This window comes from Nannobrachium achirus (genome assembly GCF_963921795.1).
Source record: "Nannobrachium achirus genome assembly, chromosome: 3".
NCBI lineage: Eukaryota > Metazoa > Chordata > Actinopteri > Myctophiformes > Myctophidae > Nannobrachium > Nannobrachium achirus.
In genome coordinates, this window is record NC_137812.1 from 24,505,767 (window position 1) to 24,523,333 (window position 17,567).

Here is a 17,567-nt window from a genome sequence, read left to right on the forward strand (position 1 = left end):
GGACCATAGGTCCTATGAATCACCTACAGTGGTGACTCATTTATGCTCCCAATGGAGGAAGTATATTAGCTTATTGGATGAGCATGAAAATGTTACATCAGCTTTTGCATCACGTTAAATATGGACGGACACATAGGGTTATTTTCTCTCCCTCTGCCCTTGACTCTTTTTAAAAGGAAAAAAACAAACAAGCAAACAATGAAACAAATAAATGCCAAGAAAGCTTTCAGAACATCTCATTTTATGAAAGAATAGCTATACTAAATGATATTAACCAATAATTTTCTCCCAGTTACTTTCTTTTTGTCTTGTTAAAAGATCTTGTAGCCTATGTAATGACTTTTTTCTAATCAAAATGTAATTGGTAGGTTACTTTATCATATTTGTGTTAACCTTTTTCAAAAGACAAAAAACAGACATTACAAAAGAAGAAGAACATAAAAAGTCTAGTATTTGTAGCAGACCTATTTTTGACACGTCTTGTGAATCTGCTTATTTAAAGCGACTTTGGGCTTTGTTTTTTCTGTAAAGTCGCTTGTAAATATTGATAGTTTGCGGGGTGCAGTTCTTTTTGGGTCTTGTTTCTAAAGTTCAGTTGCTTATTTGGGCTTGTTTCCTAAATGTTGATTAAACCACTCATCAATCATTTTAATGTCAAGGACCCCTAAATTAATATTTAGCCTATTCGTTCCAAAGACTGATTTGTCCACATATCCCCATCCAAAAATATGTTTGTGTTGTGCCAGGGACCCCCGTTACAGATTTATTTTTTGAAATCAGAATGAGCTTGTAGATCGGCTTGGCTATTTTCAAATTGTATCATATGGGAGTTAGGCTATATTTGTTTTTTTAATTATTAACTATAAAACAAAATAAAAATATTTTAGAGATAAAAATATCGAACAAAACACATGTTTTAATCTAACTCCATATCAAAGTGGTCGTGCTTATTTTTCTCCCAAAATCTGGCAACGCTTGGGCTGTAACAGGAAACGTGTCCGTCTGTCAAAACGTTCCGGTGGTGTTCTGTGGCTCAGGCCGATTGGATTCCATCCAGAGGGAGAGATCTGTTACAGTTATCAATGAAGCTTCTTCTGTCATAACCTGCTGCCTCACACACAAGTTTAAAACAGCAACAACTATGAGTACATCTATAGCAGGAATAGTGGAGGACATGGACTATCAAATTGTACAGGTTAGACCACGTTCAACTGACGTTTGTGTTACCCAGCTACCTTTGTTTAGCTAACTGTAAACTGTAAGCTAGTTTAGCCAGAACTGATGATGACAGCCTATGGAGATTTCATTGCAAGAATTTGTCCTTGTAATGGGAATTGTGATTATTACACCTCTGTGTAATTAACCTTTTGACGTGTATTTTAAGTGCCCCTATTCAAGCAAATTATTGTGCTGCTGCACACACAGTGGTATTGCCTTCATGTCACAGACTGTTTTTGATTGGCACTATACTCAATAAGTTTATTTATGAAACACATTTAAAGGGAGAGTAAGTGATATGGATAAAACTAAAATAATGTTGTTAATCACTGTGTTCTTTCTGATATAATCATTGAGTGTTCAGTAACAGAGGTCTCCTTGTCTCTCCAGCTCTTTAATGAACAGAAAATACATTTTCAGTTTGGTGACAAAGTTCAGCCAACCAGGAGATGGTATCCATTTATCAGCTTAAAGTTGTACTATGTAACTTTTTTTATAAAACAAATCTTAAAATTCTCCTAACTATTAAAACACAAAAGTTTTAGAAGATCCGTGCCGTGAATTTCAGCCTGTAAAGCCTTCTCTATATGTAAACTGAGATCCTTGCCGGGGACCGGTTCTCGCGCGAAAATTGCGTCATCACACTACCGGCCAATCACAGCGAGGGTTATACAACTGCCGGCCAATCACATCGCATCTTGAAGTGGGGTCGCCATTTTGTTGTCGCCGGTTTGTACCATCCAGTCTCTAGGTAATTTCGCCTACCAGGCAGGGTGAAGGAGTGTATCTCTGGAATTACTGAACGCACAGGAACAAGGGACCCCTCCAAAGATAGATCTCAGCGAGGTGGAGGCAGACGCGGGGGTCTGAAGGTACGAAAAACGGCCGAAAGACGCGGACGCGACCGCGGTTCGCTATAGGGCTAATGACCACTAGGTGAGCAACTTACACAGTATGGCTTTAAATTTTTAGTGTTCCAATTCTAAGTTTCACTTGTTACTTGCGCCAGCAGAGAGCACAAGTACTGCCATCGGCTGGGTATATATAGTCGATTTAGTAAGGGGAACATAAGAAAATCTGCAAAGTAAATCATTACCAAGAAATGTCTTCACCAATGCTCACATGCTACTTAAAGCATATTTATTTTTTGTATTTCTTTCCTGTATAGTAAATTAATGGGACACAAACACAAATCAGTTTTTTATGGGGTTTCCCCCGGGAGTTGAATTTCAACCTTTTAGTACATATTATTACACACCTTTAGAAACACATTGGTGAAGAAATTTCTTGGTAACGATTTACTTTGCAGATTGGTCAAATATCTTATAAAATCCCCTTACTAATTGCAGTACTTGCGCAATGTACAATGTACATACTGTTCATTGTACAGTATGTGTGTGTATGTATGTACAGTATTTATGTATGTATAATGTATGTTTGTATGTATGTACAGTATGTATGCACTGTATGTATGTATGTATGTATGTTTGTTTGTATGTCAGTGTACTCTCTTGTTTAAGACCGTAGCCCAATCAGGGACCAAGATCTCTGTCAAAGTCATCAAAACAGGCAATGAGGGACCAGTATTCCTGGTGATGCCAGTAGTGATGTCTTTGGTCATAATATACGTAATCTCCTCGAGACAGACTCTGATAGCTTACGCATCAGGAAAGGAAGAGGAACAAAACAGAGTGGCCGTTCCCTTTTCTTTGACGATGGCTAGCCAGATTGTAATATACGTATCAGTTTGATTTTGGAAGTGGTCTAAAATATGACCTTGCTGTGTAAGGACATATTGATGACCCATGATTCTGTTATCTCTGTGTCCCCCCCCCCCCCCCCCAGGCTGTTGGTGACGAGGACGTGATGACCTCGGCCTACGTGGGAATGTCGGGTTTGTCCGACGAGATCCTGCTGTGCATCCTGCGCCACGTCCCCGTGGGCGACCTGCTGCTCAACGTGGCGCGGGTCTGCCGCAAGCTGCACGCGCTCTGCCACGACAAGACCCTGCTGACGCACGTCTGCCTGTCCGAGCACTACACGGTAGGTAGGGCATTCACCAAATATTTGAATATTCGAATATCAAAGTCACTATTCGACGTTGTTCACGGAAGTCGAATATTCGCTTTAAAAAAAAAAGAAAAAAAAAAAGAAAAGAAACTTGGCTAGATAGGAAGTCATAAAAATGAGTTGTCAATGCCCCTGGTGGATGAATTTGTTAATGCTCTATACCAGGGCTTCTCAAACCTTTTTAGGCTGTGACCACCAAAATAAACATATTTGAACTGGGGACCCCCACCCTGACAAGCACTTAAATTGTAGATGTTACATTTAATGTGACGGAGATAAATATTGTAAAAATAGCAGATCTACATGCTTGCGCGGCGTTGTGAGCATGTAGATCGGCTATTTTCACAATGTTCGCCTCTTGCTTACTTAATATTTGACAGTTTGGCCAGTTTGGCCAGTCCTGTCGAATATTCGATATTTGAATACATTGAGGTCGAATAATTCGAATACTAAAAATCACTATTCGTGAATGCCCTACTACACGGTAAAAGAACAACCCACGACTTGTCACGTTGGTAACGCTCTGGCCTAGTTCTGAACGTCACCTGTAATTGGTAGATCTACTTTTCAGGATTCAAATTCAGTTGTAGCAAAAGCTCAAAACTCTACGCATTTCGCGCCATGTTTCGAGCTTGCGGATCTGCTATTTCATTATGCTTTTGTGTGATGCTGTAGTATGATCAAGTGGGGCATTCAATTATGAAAACACACAAACGGTTAAAATATGGAAAGAGGTTTTCCGCCCGACACATATACAAATATATATAAAAAACACCTGGGATTCGAACCCGGGTCTCCCGCGTTGAAGTCTTAAGGGGAACACAAAACGGACGCGGAAGGCCGCGGCGATACGCTGCTGTTCTATTTCTAGGCATAGCACATGGTGAAAATATTTTTCCTCACTGGGGGAAATGTTGGTATTTATGTGCGGTACTTCACGCGAGTCAATACTGCAACTACAGCATTTTTTTTTTTTTACTCGTTTCTTTTTTCAATCCAACCCACTTTATTTATATAGCACATTTTAAAAACAGAGTTTATAAAGTGCTGTACAGAGAATCACGGCTAAATACACTAAAGGCTAAAATACGGAAAACTAGAAAAACATGCAGTGCAATAAGAAAACAAAAAAACTGCAGAAAACAATATCACTGACAATAAAAGACACAGCCGCGTCAGACAGTGAAACAATAAACAAAACTAAAACCATATGAACTCTCAAATGGAATTAAAAGCCAGGGCGTACAGGTGTGTATTCAGACGAGATTTAAAGATCTCGACGGTGGGGGCCAGTCTGACTTGGGAGGGGAGTGCATTCCATAGGGTGGGACCCATAGATATATATAAGAAGGCTAGATAGATAGCTCACGCCCGCTGTTGGCCAATGGGGACTGACGTCGCTACAGGTCGGCCATCTTGGGACAGGACCGATCGCCCAGTATAACATTAATGTCTATAATGCATGTACTATTTAAATGACCAGAGCTTGCTCAATTTTCAACCTATTTTGAAACGGATTGGTTTGTTATAAACCTAAGAAACGTAGCTATGTTACTGTATAATTAGAATAATTATAACCATGGATTTCCATATGAAATAACATTAAGTATATAGGTAAAGTAAAGCAATTAGCTATACACACTGTATTTATATTGTAAATATGTAACATGTAATAGTTCCATTATTAGTAATATTTATATTATTTAATACATTATGTATTAAATGTAAGAATGTATTTATTTAATACCAGTAAGACTCCCTAATCGGGAGATAAGCGACCGTTGGTCGCTTATCTCCACAAATAGGCCAAAAGTTTGTTTTACCAATTATCAAGACATACGGGCAGTTGACAGTTTGCCATGGTTACTCATTGAAGTTGAATCTCCATATATGGAGACATAAGTTGCTCATACCATAGCAACCATGTTTTTTACAGGGCCTGGGATTGATGACATCAGAAATCTCCATATATGGGCATGAAAGGGATTTTGTTTCTGGAAATATGTCTGTGGGGTGCCACATTTGGAATAAAACACTTACATCACACATCTGGATATCCATACAGCCCATCTAGTTTGCCTGTGTCCATTTATGCCCATATATCTGATGACATTGGGACAATGATCTCCATATATGGGCATAAAACTTATGTTAATTAGTAAAGCCTGGGGATCTCCATATATGGGCATGAGGGGTACCCTAAAAGGTCATCATCTGGGAATAGCAAATATAGTTATCCTAGAAAGTGAAAATCTTACATCAAAGGCCATAACTACCTACCTACCACCATACTGCATTCCTCATTAAACTACCTACCAGTAAGATGCCTATAGGGAGAAAAGCAAAGGGCGAGGTTGCACCATTTCTTGGTCTTCTGGCCAGTGATGTATATCGGACCATTTAACCATATATGGAGACATCTGGTACCCAAAGATATTCACAGATATGGGCTTAATATTGATGACATAAGGGATCTCCATATATGGGCGTAAAAGGGATTTGGTTCCCCTGGCATCACAGGGATCTCCATATATGGGCATAAAATGGATTTGGTTACCCTGGCAACACGGGGATCTCCATATCTCCATATATGGGCATAAAAGGGATTTGGTTCCCCTGGCATCACAGGGATCTCCATATATGGGCATAAAAGGGATTTGGTTCCCCTGACATTACAGTGATGTCAGTGGCTGGTTCTACAGAGGGGATCTCCATTTATGGGCATAAAAGGGAATGTATGTATGATGATGTCAGATATCATAGACGTCATAGGACTTTCACATAACGAATAACTGAGTAAGCATGTAAACCCGTAAAATCTATATTTGGGCATGGCTGATTTATGACCTCATCATGATGACACGAGCAAACACAGCTGAATTGTATAAATGATCAGTGCAGAAACCAACAGAAGTATTTGACCAAGACTCTTCGATTTAAACATCAACAAAGGTGTGACGTTTGTTGATGGTCACAAAGGTGTGACGGACGGACGGACGGACGGCCGGTGGAGGTTTTTGCGACCGTCAGGGAGCAGTTTACTATGAAAACCTCCACCGGCCGTCCGTCCGTCCGTCCGTCCGTCACACCTTTGTGACCATCAACAAACGTGGCATCCCTGTGATGCCAGGGGAACCAAATCCCTTTTATGCCCATATATGGAGATATGGAGATCCCCGTGTTGCCAGGGTAACCAAATCCATTTTATGCCCATATATGGAGATCCCTGTGATGCCAGGGGAACCAAATCCCTTTTACGCCCATATATGGAGATCCCTTATGTCATCAATATTAAGCCCATATCTGTGAATATCTTTGGGTACCAGATGTCTCCATATATGGTTAAATGGTCCGATATACATCACTGGCCAGAAGACCAAGAAATGGTGCAACCTCGCCCTTTGCTTTTCTCCCTATAGGCATCTTACTGGTAGGTAGTTTAATGAGGAATGCAGTATGGTGGTAGGTAGGTAGTTATGGCCTTTGATGTAAGATTTTCACTTTCTAGGATAACTATATTTGCTATTCCCAGATGATGCCCTTTTAGGGTACCCCTCATGCCCATATATGGAGATCCCCAGGCTTTACTAATTAACATAAGTTTTATGCCCATATATGGAGATCATTGTCCCAATGTCATCAGATATATGGGCATAAATGGACACAGGCATGGGCTGTATGGATATCCAGATGTGTGATGTAAGTGTTTTATTCCAAATGTGGCACCCCACAGACATATTTCCAGAAACAAAATCCCTTTCATGCACGAATATCACTACACAGCATGTCTACACTCATGTCATCAACATGGACCAGTAAGATTTTGGAAAAACACATTTTTGCCCTATTTGTGGAGATAAGCGACCAACGGTCGCTTATCTCCCGATTAGGGAGTCTTACTGGTCATAGTAAACTGCTCCCTGACGGTCGCAATAAAAATCTGTCTCATTTGGCTTATATTTATTTTATATAAAATAGTCTCATGTTGCCATTCTGTAAAATATGAGATTAGAGATGGGGCCTCAAGGATATTTTCTTAAGGACATAACAAAACCAAATAGACCTCTTTTTTAACTAAAATAATACATTTTATTTCAGCACTGCAACTGCAAGTCATTTCCCAATCAGTAACATGACCAATCCTCCCCTCCCTCTGAGATCAGACCACCAACAGCTAGACGAGTACATACATAATATATACCAACTATAGTCATAACAGCAATAATCATTGCGACCGTAGGTCGCACTTACTACAGAAAGCTGCTCGAGGTGTCCGTCTGTCCGTCCGTCCGTCCGTCACACACGTCACACGTCACACTTTTGCCCTGCTCATATCTCCGCAACCGTTGCCCCGATCCATGCCAGATTTTGCACACACACTCCTTACCTGCCAAACTACAACCTCCAAGGACCCCCGGAGCTCCAGGGACCCCCAGCTCCCTCGGGGACCCCCAAGTGTAAAAAATGAGCACATGTGCAAAAATTACCAAATGACCACCCCAACGGGGCTGCTCACGGGGCATTCCCGGGGACCACCCACTCCTGGTGCTCCAGAACGGATGCAAAAGTGGTGGCGCCCCCAGTGGAGGACCCCCTGCCACTGCAGCTCACATAAAATGCCGTAACTCGGGCTAGGAGCGACCGGGAGAGCCGGGGCCGGTACCTATTCGTCCGCCTTGGCGGCGCGGAGACCCCACCCCTCATTTCTCACATGCCCCTCTAGCGCCACCATGAGGCCGATTCAGATTTTGCCCTAAAATCACGAAAATCACTACACAGTATGTCTACACTCATGTCATCAACATGGATCAGGAAGATTTTGGAAAAACACATTTTTGCTCTATTTGTGGAGATAAGTGACCTACGGTCGCTTATCTCCCGATTAGGGAGTCTTACTGGTGATATATAATATATTTATATATATATAGATATTTCTTTTTTTGTTAAACCCCATGCTGCACAGGTAGCTTTTGGTGGCCCTTGATATTTAAAGTTGTACTATGTAACTTTTTTTATAAAACAAATCTTAAAATTCTCCTAACTATTAAATCACAAAAGTTTTAGAAGATCCGCGCCGTGAATTTCAGCCTGTAAAGCCTTCTCTGTATGTAAACTGAGATCCTTGCCGTGGACCGGATCTCGCGCGAAAATTGCGTCATCACACTACCGGCCAATCACAGCGAGGGTTATACAACTGCCGGCCAATCACAGCGCATCTTGAAGTGGGGTCGCTATGGCAGCCATATTTGTTGTCGCCCGTTTGTACCATCCCTTCTCTAGGTAATTTCGCCTACCAGGCAGGGTGAAGGAGTCCGTATCTCTGGAATTACTGAACGCACAGGAACAAGGGACCCCTTAAAAGATAGATCTCAGCGAGGTGGAGGCAGACGCGGGGGTCTGAAGGTACGAAACACGTCCGAAAGACGCGGACGCGACCGCGGTTTGCTATAGGGCTAATGACCACTAGTTGGGCATCTTACACAGTATGGCTTTAAGTAGGCTACATGCAGTACACCTGTTTGAAGGTTCAATGGACCAATATTATATTGAACAGCTCAACAATGATCAATGAGGTTGGGGGTTAGACTGGAACTTTGGGGGGCTGTTGAGAGGGCGGTGGTGTGGCAGTGTAGAGAGACAGACAGGATTTACCATCATCAAGTATACCTGTAGCATTAGAACTGAATAGCAAAATCACAGTGGGTTCCTTTTCTCAGATGGCATTCAGTGCACTACTCATGGGCTCATACGTTCTTGCTTGGAGTAAACTTTAAATGTAAAGCCTGAAAGGAGGTAAACCAGACTCAAATAAATCCATTGGGGAAAAATAAATGACCCATTATTTAACATCTGCATTACTTACTTTACAAGAAGACTACACAATTATAGAATGTAGAAGAATGTTTTATTTGATCATTGTTGGCCTGTTATATCTCCTATGGTACCAGATCAATACAGCATGGAATTGTGGATGAAATGTTTCCATATATATATATATATATATATATATATATAAAACCACTGAGGAACATTGGCTCGAAGCCAAAATTAGGCTTCTGTATCTGCACACAGAGTTTGAGCGAATGGCCTTTAAAAAGGACCATTTTGGGTAGTCATTTTAGCAATATTTAGAACAGGGACACAACTAACTTCATCAGTGTAGGGTGGTGACTGTCAATGCCTGAGCAAAAACACATCCTCTGAACCTATATCCTCCTATCCTATGGGCTGTTTTCATCTGGAATCTGCAGATGCCTGGCGAACGACCCACTCTGCTGCCTTCAGAACAGATGGCATCACCAGACCTCCATTGCTTTTCAGGGTCAGCAGGTGGTAGCTCTTGTCCTTACAGGCAGATTCAGCATCGGTCACAAGGCTGGCCCGGCAGACATCACAGGACAGCTTCTTCAAAGTGCGTCGCACAACAAATCCTGAAATTAGCAGTAGACAGATTATTATAATATTATTAATATTATTATTACAATAAATGTACCCCCATTGATTCCGGATGGGGACCCAAATGCATTCGGGTCCCCATCCGGAATCAATGGAGGTAAATTTACTATAATCTGTCTTAGGAATGTGATAAACACAAAAAAAAAATATTATTGAACTCAAGTCTCCATGGTGTGAATAATCTATATATAAAAAAGTCATTTTGGGGGTGAACTACTCCTTTAAGGGTAAGGATGTATGTATGTACAGTATGTATGTATGTATGCATGTATGCATTAGCCTATGCAAACTTTGAGAATAAGACTTAGACAACCACACTAAAAGAGTTAAAAAGTGTGTAAACAGGTGGTAGAAATATTTCTAAAAGCCAGGGTCAACAACACTCTTGCAATGTTATTATCTCACAGCCCTGTTGTTCCTGTGCAGCAGAACTTGTATTGTACATAGTGATTATCCTAATTATAATATAATATTGTCATATTTGTGGCAGGTGATCCAATTTGGATACTCCTTTCATTGGAGCAGCCATAGGCAGCAAAACAATCAGGCATCTTCACATACAGTAGGCTATATTTCTGTAAACAAAAAGACAGCAATTCCCTGTATCAATGTATCTAAATGTAAGATATTTTAACAAACCAAACCGCTTGGAAATCATGTAATTCTGCCTCTCTCACCATTGTAACTTTGCTGTCAACTTTGTAATAATATATAGGTCTAGCTCACACTCACAGGCACAGCCTCTTTCTTGTCTCTTAGCCTGCAGCTAAAAAATACAACTGCACATATGGAGTAATTTAGACAAAAGATTAGTTGTCATGAAATCGTTATTGGTCTCAGGAAAACCTGATAATATTTGAAAATCTCGATTGTTGTCTTGATGAACTTGCATGTGCAAGTAGCCATGCCACTTAACTATGCTGCATGCTCTTTTTTCGAAATGAAAAGCTTCAATTTCAACATGTCAACCAGCCTGAATCATAGCCACGTTAATAATGTTTGTAATAATCCAAACCGTTATCCGTCAAGATTTCAGAGAGTAAAGAGTTTTTAAGTGTGCAGATCACTCACCTTACAGGCACTTTACCATACAGCGTGCCGGCAGGACAGGGGGGATGGTCCTGTCCTAAGATGGCCGCCAGTGAACGACGCCGCCGACTCCGCCTTGCACCATCTAGCCTTCTTATATATATCTATGGTGGGACCTGCGACTGAGAAAGCTCAGTCACCTCTGGTCTTTTTATTGCCCTTTGGGGCTTCCAGTCTCAACTGGCCCGTGGAGCGCAAAGGCCTAAGAGTTCTGCAAGGTATAGGGGCCAGGTGCCAACCCATTTAAAGATTGATTTTCCCTCTCCCTCTAGACGAGTGACCTGTCCGTGCGGCAGATCCTGAAGCAGCTGGCCAATCACGTGCAGTCCCTCAGCCTGAGCGGGTGCTATTGGCTCTCGGGCTCCACCATGGAGCACCTGGTGCGTTGCCGGGCGGTGACGCGCCTGGACCTGGCCGGCTGCCGCCTCACCTCCCTGCGCCTGTCGCGCCTCCTCTCCTCCCTGGGCCTCCTCAGGGCGCTGGCCTTCGACGTGGCGCCGGGCTTCAACGCCGCGCAGCTGGGCTCCGAGGCGGTGGACGCGCTGAGCCGCCTGGCGGAGCTGCGGCAGACCCTGCTCACGCCCAGCTACGGCGTGGTGCCGTGCTGCGCCCAGCTACGCAGGTGAGAGCAACTCTATGGGTTAACCAGATCGCTAACCCACCCTTTAATCCAGGGGTCTTCAACGTTTTCAGGCCAAGGACCCCTTAGTTGAGAGAGGGAGAGATGAAGCAGGGACCCCCACAACCTTTTCATAGATTCCATACAGTTTCATCGTTTGACAGTCTCAGCACAATAATCAGTGTATTTTGGATTCATCTCAATTTGTGTTTTCAGATATTTAACCACTTGAGCCGTCATTACCTAATAAACTTGACCTTTTACTATGTACTTAGTCTGCTCTTTTTCCCCTCTACACCAAACCTCTTTGCCGAAGATAGCTGATCTACAAGCTCACAACGCCTCGCAGCGTGAGGCGTTGTGAGCTTGTAGATCAGCTATTTTTGGTTACAGTTCTCAGAATATGGACACTAAGGTTCAAGTTGTTAATATAAAAAGGATTGGAAGATTTGGAGGACCCCCTGTAGTAACTCCGAGGACCCCCTAGGGGTCCCGGACCCCCTGTTGAAGACCCCTGCTTTAATCAGATCATTAAAGGTATGGTGAAATCAAAAATATGTATTTTTTTCTCCCCACACTTTTAGAGCATATCCGTGGTCATCATAATGGGCATACCTAACTATAGATGGGGGAATCATCAATATTTGTGTATTTTTAATCAAAATTCACTAAAAGGCCAATTCTAATTGCTGCGTGATGACAAGGGATTCCCAGGTGTTGTGCGCGTGTGTGTGCGTGGTTATATGCCTAAACCTAACCCTAACCTTAACCTCAGTAAAACTATGCCTAAATTTAACCTTAACCTCTGCCTAACCCTCATTGACGTTTTGGAAGTATTTTGACAGGTTCATGGGTATCTTAGTGGTGTAGTAGTGTATGGACAAAAACACATGTAATAACAACAAATAAGAAACCAGGAATCGCCATCCAGAAAATGTACCTCTTGTGACTTGTGTGTCTTGTTGCACCCGAGTGCACTCGGGTCCCCATCCGGAATCAATGGGGGTAAATTTACTAAAAAGATTTTTTCGTCTTAAGAATGCGACAAATACAAAAATTACTATTGAACTCTATGTCTCCAAGGCATGAGTAATCAATAGAAAAAAAGTCATTTTGGGGGTGAACTACTCCTTTAAGTGTGTGTGTGTGTGTGTGTGTGTGTGTGTGTGTGTGTGTGTATAGCCCATCTACGCAGGCACGTTGAGAGCTTACAGATATTCTTTATTTAAAGTGGGAGGGATACGCCCAAAACAGCTAAATCATCTAATTAACTAATATTTTTGATTTAATGTCAATTACACCCATGTTAAATTAGTACAGTAACTGCAATAAATTAATTTGATTGGCTAATATGGGGGGAGGGGGCTTTTTAGATACAATAAGCCCATGTGACTTATGGGGCTAGTAGATAGATAGATAGATAGATAGATACCTTTATTATCCCAAGGGGGAAATTCAGTTGTCCAGTTGTAGCATAGCAGTATACAGTTATTTACAAAGTTACAGAGAAGTAAGAAAAAAGATAGTTAAGAGGGAAAAAAAGAGCAGTACAGTACCAATAAAGAGAAGGTGCATCAATAGAGGGGGCGAATAATATATAAGTATATATACATAAAGTGTCTTACAAAAAGAGACCGTAACAGTCAATGCTAGTTAGTGCAACAAGTATCTCACTGACATTGTTAAACAAAGCAGAATACTCAGAAACTACTAGTAATGTTACTATAAATGTTACTATAAATAGTAATAAAGAAATTGCCAGCTTATTGTGTCTAAAAAGACACATTTAAGCACTTGCATCTATGCCCCCATGCACTGAAATCAAAGTCATTAAAATCACTAAAACAACAGAGAGAAGTAAATAAAAACATTTTAACGCTCATCTTTTCTTTTCTCTAATTACAATCTAAATCTGTGTGTGTGTGTGTGTGTGTGTGTGTGTGTGTGTGTGTGTGTGTGTGTGTGTGTGTGTGTGTGTGTGTGTGTGTGTGTGTGTGTGTGTGTGTGTGTGTGTGTGTGTGTGTGTGTGTGTGTGTGTGTGTGTGTGTGTGTGTGTGTGTGTGTGTGTGTGTGTGTGCGCCCATAGGCTGGTACTGCAGTTTGATATCCCAGAGGTGACCAGAGAGGGCGCCAGCGTGTGCTGCCAGTTAATGGTGGGCCAGAGTAGCGTGCCACATTACCAGCAGCTGGAGGAGTTCACCGCTAGATTGGCCCCTGGAGAGGTGATTGATAATACTAATACTAATACTAATCATACTAATACTAATACTGCTAATAACCAGTAAAGCGCCCTAAGGGCGAGAAGCGTTGTGCTTTGGCATGAGATCAACTTTCCATCTGCGTCCTAAAATATATAGTATTGGAACTTTGGCTACAGTGTGCATGGACGCTTCTTTGTCTTTTAAAGACTATTAATGGGATGAACTTTGACCATAACAAATGCACAGACCTGGTTGGTTGCTTAAGTTGGACAAAATGTGGCCGTATTTTCCCAAACATGGAGTGACTGACGTCTGACATCATATATGTTTGATGTCATAGACCACATGAGCAGGGGCGTAGCCAGGAATTACATTTTGGTAGGCGAAATGCCAGCCAAAATGCCAGCCCAGCCCAGCCCCCCCCCCCCATTTTTGAGCGGTGGTCACACCGTCTCCATAGCGTGGCCGTGTGTGTATCCGTGCGTGTGTGTGTGTGTGTGTGTGTCTGTCTGTCTGTGTGTCTGTAGCCTCTGGTGTATGTAGCCTCAGTACCCTGGGTGACCAGAGAGGTGCTGTTGAGTCCAGCCTGGCCTGTGCATCAACACACACACACACACACACACACACACACACACACACACACACACACACCCCCAGGGGAGGGGGGGGGGGGGGGGGGGGGGTTGGTGGGTAAACCACCGCTCAGTTCACACGGGTGTGATTTTTCCATTCAAAGTGGATGGTAGATACAGATAAAAAAAATATCTACCACAGATATTTGCCACAGATACTTTTATCTGTGGTAGATATTATAGATATATTTTTTATCTGTTATCTGGCCCAGTGGGAATGGGCCTTAAATTTATGGAAGAGGCTTGCTTAACGAGTTGTAATATGCTACAGCTGGAGAGACAACAAGAGTAGACGTCAATTCTTAATCCAGCAGTGCTGGATTTAAACAACACAATGATCACATATTGTGTTTGGAAGCTGTTTACTTACTACATTAAGGACTTTATTCATTTGGAACAGAGGATATCCTACAGGTCTCTGTTGTTGCGACTTGAGTTAAATGGGCCGGCAGCCCAAATTTACATCTCTAAAAGGGTAACACTTTCTCAATGGCCAGGCCGCCTACTAGTCAATGAATGGAACTGGTTGAGCGACATTCTATAGGCCTATGGTCCTCTCCACACTGTAGGACTACTGCCCAGTCAGGCCTTTACACAATGGAAATAAGAGCCTTTTTTTTTTTTTTTTTTTAGGGAGACTTTTTTTTTTTTTTTTTTGCAAGATCAGATCTCAGTTAGTAGCCTCGTTCGCCTACCGCTGCCTACGCGCCTGCACATGAGACTGACACAATATGTCCAATTGCCCATATATGGACATTCCCAAGCTCACAACGCTGCGAGGCGTTGTGAGCTTGTAGATCGGCTATTTTCGGCAAAGAGCTTTGGAGGGGAAAAACAGCAGACTAATGCCTCATTCACACTACAGATATATAGTTGAACGTTTAGCTTGGTAATTCAATGTAATCTCAATGGAAACCAGCTTTAAAGCTTTCAAAGCTTTGCTTGGAGCGTCTCCTGTATCTTTAAAGCTGGTTTCCATTGAGATTACATTGAATTACCAAACTAAACGTTCAACTATATATCTGTAGTGTGAATGAGGCATAAGTACAGCGAAAGGTGAAGTTTATTAAGTATTGAAGGTTCAAGTGGTCAAATATCTGATAACACACGTTAACACGAATCCAAAATACACTGATGATCGTGCTGTCAAACAATGAAACTATATATGGGAATCTATGGAAAGGTTGGGGGTCCCTGCTTCATCTCTCTCTCAACTAAGGGGTCCTTGGCCTGAAAACGTTGAAGACCCCTTAACTTTCCCACTGCCAGATTATTTATTTATTTATTGGGTCTGGTGCCATCAAAAAGCGGCTTACCTTTGCGACGTTATAGTAGATAGACAGACAGACATTTATTTATTTATTTTTATTTTTTTGGGTTGTGCAATAGTGCACTTTGGTCTGCCAGGCAGCAGAGGGCGGCGTCATGCGAGAATGAATGTGAATTTGCCTGTTATGTGTTGAAGAAGAAGAAGACCAGTCACTGGCCATAGAGCCTTACAGCCGGAGGAAATCAACAAGGAAGTGAATTGTTCTCCGTTGATCTAACGCATAATGGATTTTTTACACCATCACCGCGGAAAATGTGTTTACAGTAGACGGCCGCGCGACCCCTCATCAGCTTACAGTCATCAGACGAACGAACCGAACGAGCGCCGTATTGGCGGAGAGGTCTTGCGCAATCGGGCGAACGTGAACGTTCAAAGCGGTGGGAGAGTTAAGTAGGGTGTTCAATTACGACAAAAAACACAAAGTTAAAATATGAAGATAAGAGGTTCCTGCCCTGCGACAGCAACAAGCATATGAGCGTGTGCATCTCTTCTCTCCTGCTCCCAGGTCAACCAGACGCTGCTGCTCCTCTACCTGGCCGTGTTCAGTGTCCGTGTTCCGGAGCACCTCCGGGTCTTCCTGGTGTCCATCCCCGGTCCCAACCCCGCCCACTGGGCCGCCGCCGCCTCATTGGCCCAGAGCTTGGGTCACCATGGCGATCTGGAGGCCTTGCAGCTTCCTCGCTCCTGGCTGGACCCTCGCTCCCTAGAGCGCGCCCTGCGGGTAGGAGGACCGTCACTTAACGTAATCACCCGTGATCACAGTAATAGTCCTTTAACCTTTTAACAAAAACCTTTTGTTTTGACCCAAAAACATCACTTACCCTACCTTAAAAATAGAAAAAGTATAACAAGGACCCCCAATGTCCCCATGGACTTCCATCTTTGTGCCAGGGAGCCCGTCAGGGGCGTCATTTGGGCCTCCAGGGTGCAACACCCTAGAGTATTTAGGGAAAAAAAGTAAATCTCTAGCCCATTCCTGTCAAGAGTTAATTTCATCCAACTTAACTCATTTAGTGCTCCTGAAATTAACAGATTAAAATGTCCAGCGTGCCTCCCGCAGGCTGCATCCACGACCGTTGTCTTATTTTGAAGGCCAGAAGTCCAGCGTAAACACTTCCGGTTTGACGTCATCACGTCATTCACCGGAATCGCTCGTCATCAACATACTGTTGTGTAATGGCGGATCGGTGCTTTTCAATATGTGTTATATAAGCGAGAATCTACTGCCATCCTCCCTTTAACTCTTATTGTGCCGATCCCGAACAAGTTCGGCTTTATTTCAATCCAATAATTTATTTTTTAATTTTTTTTACTTACCGTGAGCTGCTTGTAGAGCCGTGGGTGGTCCTGGCTCGTCCTACGCTTTCCAGCGAGCCATTTTACATGGTCCGACGAAATATTCCATTAAAAATGGTTTAAAATACATTTTTGAGCCCCCCAATGTTCACCAAATGTTCGGCGCCGCCGGCGGTACGACGTCCAGTATGCCGATCCCGAATTAATGCGGCTTTTTTAATGAAATTAATAAAATGATCCGAGGCCTACTGAAGCCCCGGCCTAAATTTTCCATCCAGTGACCGAGATCCAGCCGCCCCCCGGCCGGCCGTAAACGAGTAACGCCGCCGCGAATCGCCGCCGAATCCAATGCAAACCCACATCTTTGAAGGTCATTTTCTCTGGATTGTGTTTTTAGGGAGGCGGCGCGAGGTTTATTTACGGCGAAATCGCCGAAAAATGATCTTTTAAATGAGAAAAAGCTAATAGCTATTTTGTAGCCATTTTCATCCGGGACCTTTTCATGACGTGCACGAACGTGAGCACGCGCGTCACTGCAACGTGAGTCCCCGGATGCTAATGCGCTCGCCTATGGGAGATACCCTGGCATTCTTTGGCGCCCTCTAGGGGCTGGCACTGGAAGGAAAGTGTTGTTTTGAGATAATGGACATTAAAGA

The 17,567-nt window shown here is 42.8% G+C and overlaps 1 protein-coding gene across 1 annotated transcript in view; it reads left to right on the plus strand.

Annotated features, from left to right (window-relative positions):
- The first annotated feature begins 1,070 nt into the window (after positions 1–1,070).
- The window catches only part of fbxl18 (F-box and leucine-rich repeat protein 18), a 47,407-nt gene continuing 30,910 nt past the window's right edge, over positions 1,071–17,567 (plus strand). Inside the window, exons 1-5 of the mRNA XM_080721695.1 lie at positions 1,071–1,195; positions 3,064–3,261; positions 11,106–11,455; positions 13,539–13,674; positions 16,121–16,336. Of these exons, the coding sequence (XP_080577821.1) occupies positions 1,142–1,195; positions 3,064–3,261; positions 11,106–11,455; positions 13,539–13,674; positions 16,121–16,336 (954 nt within the window). The 5' untranslated portion in view covers positions 1,071–1,141. The remainder of the gene's footprint in view (positions 1,196–3,063; positions 3,262–11,105; positions 11,456–13,538; positions 13,675–16,120; positions 16,337–17,567) is intronic.